This window comes from Hyperolius riggenbachi, chromosome 9, assembly GCF_040937935.1.
Source record: "Hyperolius riggenbachi isolate aHypRig1 chromosome 9, aHypRig1.pri, whole genome shotgun sequence".
Lineage (NCBI taxonomy): Eukaryota > Metazoa > Chordata > Amphibia > Anura > Hyperoliidae > Hyperolius > Hyperolius riggenbachi.
Window position 1 is genome coordinate 257,390,406 of NC_090654.1, and position 8,389 is coordinate 257,398,794.

Sequence of the window (8,389 nt, forward strand, 5' to 3'; positions counted from 1 at the left end):
ACATTTAAAGTCTTTACATTTTTTGGCACCCTCCTATAACCTCTCAGACCTCTAAAAAGCACTCTCATGGGATCTTTAGCTCCATGTGTTCTCTGCGTCAACAATTCCAGATTATTAACACTATGTACAGTATTTTGGCAGCAAGTCCATCTTGTCGGTTCACTGACCATTTCCATCCGAAAAGATTGCTCCTGAGTAAAATCTAAGGGGTTTACGTGACTTAAAGAGGAACTCCAGTGAAAATAATGTAATAAAAAAAGTGCTTCATTTTTATAATAATTATGTATAGATGATTTAGTCAGGGTTTGCTCATTGTAAAATCTTTCCTCTCCCCGATTTAAATTCTGACATTTATTACATGGTGACATTGTTACTGTGGGCAGGTTATGTAGCTGCTCCTAGCTGTTTTGGCTGTTAGAGACAGCTGTAAACAGCTAATTCCTGTCTGTGAGCCTTGTTACATTGTAACAAACTGCCAAAAGTACCGCAGTCCCAGAGCTTCTTGTGGGAGGGGTTTCAGCACAAAATCAGTCATACAGCGCCCCCTGATGGTCTGTTTGTGAAAATCAATATATTTCTCATGTAAAAGGGGGTATCAGCTACTGATTGGGATAAAGTTCAATTCTTGGTTGGAGTTTCTCTTTAAAGCGGGATTGTGGACCATGAAATCAAATTCCATTTACCCACTGCTCTGTGTTTCTTATGTAGTCTACATCCTGACCTTGCATTGCAAGCATTGTAATATAATCATAAGTATGTCTGCTGTAATGAATCTTATCTGAGTCCGCCTGGCTCTATTCTGGTACATTGTCGGGGAAGAGGTAAGCTTGTTATCTCTCCTCCCACATTCCTGCTTCTCACTGATTGGCTAAGAGTAGTTCAGTGTGACACGAGGCTGAGAAAAGAACTACACCTCACCCCTAAGCAGAAGCTACCGAAATACAATCTATGCGATGCATACACCATTTCAGGCAGGAGGGGAAAAAAAGTAAGGGAGGAAATGACATCAGGTTTGGCTTCAGTTACAGGCAGTAAAGATGGAAAATTCCTGTAACTTTATTTACAAAAAACTAAAAATTCACTGAAATCAAGTTGGGAAATACTACTTTAGTTTTACTGTGGATATTTTGATCAGAGCAGGACTGTAAACTTGATGAGGTGGAGATGTTTTCCCATATATCTGAAGATAAGGGAGCCAATGCTGGTAAAACGCTGGGCGTGAACTTGAAATACTGTTGTGTTTTTTTTACCTAATGATTTCCTAATTGTCTAACCTCTTCCATAAAAATGAGTTGTTTGCATGTTGTCCAGTGTTAGCCATGGATGGAATCCGAAGACATAACAAAAGTTGTTTAGGTGATAGCTTTAAAGGGATACTGTAGGGGGGGTCGGGGGAAAATGAGTTGAAGTTACCCGGGGCTTCTAATGGTCCCCCGCAGACATCCTGTGCCCGTGCAGCCACTCACCGATGCTCCGGCCCCGCCTCCGGTTCACTTCTGGAATTTCAGACTTTAAAGTCTAAAAAACCACTGCGCCTGCGTTGCCGTGTCCTCGCTTCCCCTGATGTCACCAGGAGCGTACTATGCAGGCACACACCGTACTGGGAATGCGCAGTACACTCCTGGTGACATCAGCAGGAGCGAGGACATGGCAACGAAGGCACAGTGGTTTTCAGACTTTAAAGTCTGAAATTCCAGAAGTGAACCGGAGGCGGGGCCGGAGCATCGGTGAGTGGCTGCACGGGCACAGGATGTCTGCGGGGGACCGTCAGAAGCTCCGGGTAAGTTCAACTCATTTTCCCCGACCCCCCCCCCCCTACAGTATTCCTTTAATCACTAACTGTAATAGATTTCTCTGCTAGCTTTCAAAACTTTGTTTCTTCTTTTGGCATGATACAGAAGGTTCTGATCCAGTTCTGTATCATGCCTGAAAAGGAAACTTAAAGTGAACCAGAGACGAAGCACCCTCATGAATTTTACCATATATATCAGTGGGAACATTAGAGAAAACGCCTACCCTGCTTTCTGTTTCACTCTTCACTGCTCAGCCTGCTTCTAATCAGCCCTGATAAAATCCCCGACTCAGAATTCAGTCTGGCTTTGCTCAGGAATCATTATAGCTGAGGCTGTCTTCTCTGATGTCTTTTGAAGCCCAAGCCTGTCCCCTTCTGGCTCTGCTATAATGACTCGGCTATAATGATTCCTGAGCAGAGCCACAAGGGGGCAGGCTTGGGCTTGAAAAGACCCCAGAGAAGACAGACTCAGCTATAATTATTCATGAGTAATGCCAGACTGAATGCTCAGTCGGGGATTTTATCAGGGCTGATTAGAAGCAGGCTGAGCAGTGAAGAATGGAACAGAAAGCAGGGTAGGTGTATTCTCAAATGTTCCCACTGATATATATGGTAAAATACATATGAGGGTGCTTCGTCTCTGGTTCACTTTAAAGTGTACCCGAGCCAAAGCTTGGGTTCAAAATTGCTACTTATTATTTAGAGAGGGAAGCCTCAGGGTCCCAATGAGGCTTCCCTCAGTTGTAACCAGCCCACTGTTGCTGAGCTCGTAGATAAGGCCCACTGCTCTCTCACATCGGGGCTGTGCAGCTCCTCTTTCTGGTTTAAAGAAAATCTGTAATGAAAAAAAACTCCCCTGGGTGGTGCTCACCTCGGGTGGGGGAAGCCTCCGGATCCGATCGAGGCTTCCCCCATCCTCCTGTGTCCCACAACGGCGGCGAAAATCCTCCCCGAGCGGCGGCGATATAAATATTTACCTCTCGGGCTCCAGCGTAGCCGCAGTATCCGATCTTCCCACGGAGAGAGGCGAAAATAGCACAGGAGACTTGCGCCTGCGCAGTAGAGCGGACCCGACGGAGATCGGCTATTTTTGCCTATCTCCGTCAGAAGAGCCGCAACAGCGCCCCTGCTGGAGCCAGAAAAGGTAAATATTGCACAGGCTGTCGGATTTGTCGCCTGTGCGTTCCGGGGGCTGCAGCGAGACCGCCGTGGGACACAGGAGGACGGGGGAAGCCTCAATAAGGTCCAGAGGCTTCCCCCTACTGAGGTGAGTACCCCCTCAGGGGAACTTTTTTTCAGTACAGGTTTTCTTTAAGTGCACGCAATGGCTGACTGAGCCTGTCTGCGCATGCTCAGTAGCACGGAGCACACGGCTGCGCATGCGTAGGTGGGCTCAGTCAGCTATTTGCGCGCACTTAATCTAGGAAGCGGCACTGGCCGCCCCCGATGTGATTGGCAACAATGCGTTGTCGCTATTCTTCCAGGGGGCCGCGCTCAGCAACGGGGGACTAAGTAATAGCAAGGGAAGCCTCAATAGGATCCTGAGGCTTCCCTATCTTAAAGGATACCACAACTGAAACTAAGTTTGCGGCAGTGTGTGGGGGAGTCCAAGTAAATACCTTCAGCTCCTCCTGCCCCCCTCCGTCTGCCTCCGCTCTTCTAATATACCTCGCGGTGCTCGGCGACTCTCTTGACCCCCCCCCCACCTGGACATACTGCGCCCTGTGCGTGCAGTATGTCATCCCCTCTTCACTTCTGGCCGGCGCATAACGATCGGCTCAGAAGCACGCCGATTCCTCTGCCTCCCCTGGGCTGCGTGTGCGCTCCATTACACTAAGCGTCACATGATTAGCATGTGACGCTTAGAGTAAGGAATTCATGGTTACTTGCTTTATAACTGTGGGACTTGTCATGTGAAAACTAGGAAGGTTGAAACATTAAAAAAATGGGTATTTTCTACATTTACGCCTATTTTTTTCCCTATAAAATAGTTTTGGGAAAAAATATTACCAAAAGTAAGCCTAGATTGTGCTGTAAAAAAACAAGATGTATATCATTAAGATGGTATAAGTAATTAAAAAGTTACCGCTATATCAAAATGACACCGCAAAAGTGTCAGGAACCTTAAGGCTAATTTCACACCAGGACGTTGCGTTAGAGGGGGCGTTAAGGTCGCATAACGTCCCACTAACGCAACGCCTGGTGGTGCTAGATCTGGACGTCAGAGTGAGCTGCGTTGTGCAGCTCACTCTGGCGTCAGTGATGCCGTGATGCGCACTCTTGTGCGCATGCGGCATCACGTGGTCCCGCCGGCCAATCGCCGCACAGAGTGGCCGCTCAAGGAAGTAAACCCTGCACGTCACAACGTGCTTTGCATATTAATTAGCCATGTGCCTGGCCGCTCTCCGCTCATCCACAACATTACTGAGCATGTGCAAGCAGTCTAACGCGGCTCAGCCGCGTCTAAAGTACTGCATGCAGTACGTTGTCTTGTGACGCAGCGTTACTATGTAACGCAACGTGGGCACTGTGAACAGCCCCATTGATTTTTCATTACTGTGCGGTGGGCTGCGTTACAGGCTGCTCTAACGTGCGCCTGTAACGTCCCACTGTGAAACCAGCCTAAGGGGTAAAAAACGTGGAACTGGAACCAGCTATAGTTTCAAAAGCTTGCAATTAAATCTTATACAATTATTCATTAATTGTATCACCTAAAGTTTAACCCTAGGTTCTCAGCGTGTCGTGCGCGTACCTCAGGGGGTACTTCTGATGGTTCCAGGGGGGTACTCAGGCTTCATATACTTAACCAAAAATAACAAATTTAGAGTTTTAGGAAATAAATCTTATTTAAACATCAAATTAGTATTTTAACTAATTAAAAGCAATAGTAAATGCTTGGAAATTGTTTAGTACCAATTATCATGTACTACGATTAAAAATATATTTGGCAAGGGCTAATTGTGATAATGTTTACTATGCTAGGGGGTACTTGGTGAGTAGAGGGTTTTAAAAGGGGTACATACCAATACAATGTTGAGAAACATTGACCTAAACAACTTTTGAGGTTATTTCTTTGGATTCCCATAAAAATTAGCTGCTCCATAATCTGGGTTTGCCTTGTTAACATTGGCCTTGCTTCACTTTGCAGATCCCTCTCGTGCTGCAGCTTTTCGATACTCTGCACTCCCTCTGCAACCTTTTGGTAGTGGCGCCGGACAACCTGAAGCAGATGTGTTCTGGGGAGCAGCTGGCCAGCCTGGACAAGAACACCCTCCACTCCTTCGTGCAGCTACGGGCGGACTACAGATCCTCGCGCCTCGCTCGGCACTTCAGCTGAAGAACTATCTCCAGAGATTGTATTCAAGGCTAGAGACTAGCACAGGAGCCACTGCTTCCTCCCGAGAGCTTGCTTTAGGTTCTGCAGCTCACTGGCTTTCGAACGATAGTGCGGCCATCTTTAATCTGCTGCCGTTCCTGCCTTTTCAGCAAAAGGGAGCTTGGTTACTTTTTTTTTTTTCCTTCCCAAGGAGATACAAACTGGGTTAAACTTTATCAGTCGACACTCCTCTTTTCATTTACGTTTTTACTGAGAGTACTATCATTGCCGTGGGACACACTACCTGCCTGTGTGCTTAGCAAGTGTGCCTTTACGAAGGCAGCTCTGCTTTTCTGTAAGTAGCAAGGTTCATTTTCATGTGCCGTGACGCCATGTTGGATTACTTTGGGTTTTGGACTACAGTAAGTGATTTGAGGGGTGGATTTAAGTTTCCCTATCTGCTGAGTGTAAATGATCTCATTCCTAGCTGGGCCTGGGATGGCATTCTGCATACTACTGCTCTTATATAGTTATATTATTCTTATTTTCAATATAATCCTTTTACTGACTTTACTGACTTTACAAGGCTATCTCCATGGAATACTAATATGTCAGGTATGGGGTCTGGATAGGGAAATTAACTTGTGACTCAGCTTCCTGTATCAAAGACAAGCAAAGCTATCCATGGCTAATGCAAACAAAATGTGTAGACCAAAAAAGGATCAAATACAGTTTATTGGACATGTATGTTGGGCAGCACGGTGGCGTAGCGGTTAGCCCTCTCGCCTTGCAGCGTTGGGTCCCCGGTTCGAATCCCAACCAGGTCAACATCTGCAAGGAGTTTGTATGTTCTCCCCATGTCTGTGTGGGGTTTCTCCTTGCACTCTGGTTTTCTCCCACACTCCAAAAAAACATACAGATAAGTTAATTGGCTTCCCCCTAAAATTGGCCCTAAACTATGATACATGCACTACACAATACATACATAGACATAGGAGAATGGCCGGGATTAGATTGTGAGCCCCTCTGAGGGACAGTTAGTGACAAGACAATATACTCTGTACAGCGCTGCATAATATGTCAGCGCTATATAAAAAATAAATAAATGTATCCCTAGTAAAAACAACTAAAAACAGGCCAGCAGATGGTGAACAAGAAAAGTGCAGGTACACTCAACATACAATGCATAGTGAATCACTGGGCAATAGTCCAATAATGGATAGTGTGCAAAAAAAATACAAATGTGAAACAAATGCTGCAGGTTCTGCACAAAGGACAACACGTCAAGGTGTAAAATAGCATGATCTCCTTACCCAAGAAGGAGGGTACCGTCGGTCCACCACTCTTCTGACACGTTTCCGCAGTTGCTTCCTCGGAGATGATCTGGTGACTAGAAATCCAGTTATGACCATTGTATCTTAAGTACACATGTACTTTTCTTGTCCGCCGTTTGCTGGCCTATTTTTAATTGCCTTTACTAGGGATACGTCCCATATAACTTGTATTTGAACCTTCTTGGACATACTTGGTCTATACAGTTTTTTTGCATTAGCCATGGATAGCTTTATTTGTATTTGCGTTTTCTATATATATCCATGGCACCTGTTTTCTTGTAAATTGGCTTCCTGTATTTGCCGAGGCACCAGTAGTGAGATTAGTGTAATTCCGTCTTTATCGGACATGGCACTGCTAAAAAGTTCCCTCCAGAATCTGCATAATAGTAATAAACACATTACTGCCTCAGCCGCCTTAAAGTGGATTTGAACTCAGAACTACTTTGCTCTAAATAATAAGCAACGGCATAATAACCTTTACAGAAAAAACATTTCCTTGTTAAAGCTTATAGAGCTCCTTCAGAGATGATGCTGTATCATTACTTCCTGGTTTACTGGGAGCACAGGAAGGGTTAACCTCCAGTGTTTACATATTCGCTCACAACTCAGCAGAGTCGGCCGACAGCGGGGAGCTCAAATTACACTAGCTCATTACTTGAGAAGGGAGAACTAGACGGGCTGTTCTCTATAAACACACACAGGGTGGATTTCTCTGTGCTCTCTTTCTCTCCTGTGCAAAAGTTCAGGTCAGCTTTAATGACAAGCTTGTGGGTGTGGCTTGCCTAGCGGCCAGGCCTCTGTCTAGCTGCCCTGTACTTCCAGTGTCCAGCCCTATGCCACTTCCTGGCCCGGATCTATATTCGTTGGTGCTTGTATGTAGTCTGTTTGTACAGGAGTCACCTATCATGCACAGGTGAAGGGTATGAATACTGATTAGCTTCCTATTACTGGTTTAATCTCAGTCAAAGTCAGGCTCCCCGACTGCTCCTTGCACTCTCCCCTCTGCTTAGGAGTCTACTTGCTTTTCAGACCTAAGCCTTTATTTTGAATCCTATTGTATCAGACGCTGCAGATCAGAACAACCCCCTTCCCCCCTAACCACCTTACGGAGCCTACTTACCGAGCCTCCAGCAAAGTTATCTAACCTTCGTGTAGCTCCCGCCAGCTTTCCAGCGTCCTCCGTGCACTGGTCCTGGCTCCCGGCGTGTCACGTGACACACTAGGAGCCATGCATAGATGCCGTAAAACCGCTGGGACCTACAGGGGAGGCTAGAAGATGTCACTGGAGGCTCGGTGAGTATTTTAATCATTGCAAACCCCCCAAAACTCCCCACTAACCCCTCAGCTATGTCAGTCAGTTGAGACTTCCAGTTGCCTGAATTCTGGAGAACGGGGACTTTGCTGTAATACATTTTCATGTACTGAAGATCACAACTGCCAATTCGCAGACTTTATTTCTATTCTCATGCAGCAGGTTTTACTCATTACCACTATTTTTTTGCCGAGGTATGAAGCCTGAAACTTCTCACATATAGGCCTCAATTCACTAAGATCATGCTGGAGATAAGGCAAGAGAAAACTTACCTCCACATAAGAGAGAGTTATCTTATCTCTTCATTCCTTAAGTTACCTCCTCTGTAGTTAATTTACCTCCTCTGTAGTTATTTTCACATGCAGTTAATAAACAGCCTGTCTTTAACTCTGGAGTTATTTTAAGGATTAAAGAGTTAACTTAAAGACAGAAGAGTTAACTTTAGGTTTGCCTGAGGTAAAATGTTTCCTGAATACTACATGCCTTATCACTATGGTAACAACTCTAGAAGAGTTATTAAAGACAGGAGATAAGCTTAGTGAATTGAGGCCATAATGTGTAAATAGAAACCACCGGAAACACTGCTCACTCAGATCAGGACAGTGCTGGAACCAGAATGGCCAGATCCATGAGTC

The 8,389-nt window shown here is 45.5% G+C and overlaps 1 protein-coding gene across 1 annotated transcript in view; it reads left to right on the forward strand.

Moving 5' to 3' along the window:
• Nucleotides 1-5,344, forward strand: part of EXOC5 (exocyst complex component 5) — a 59,774-nt gene extending 54,430 nt beyond the window's left edge. The window contains exon 18 of the mRNA XM_068254374.1: nucleotides 4,941-5,344. Within this exon, the coding sequence (XP_068110475.1) occupies nucleotides 4,941-5,129 (189 nt within the window). The 3' untranslated portion in view covers nucleotides 5,130-5,344. The remainder of the gene's footprint in view (nucleotides 1-4,940) is intronic.
• The last annotated feature ends 3,045 nt before the right edge of the window (nucleotides 5,345-8,389 follow it).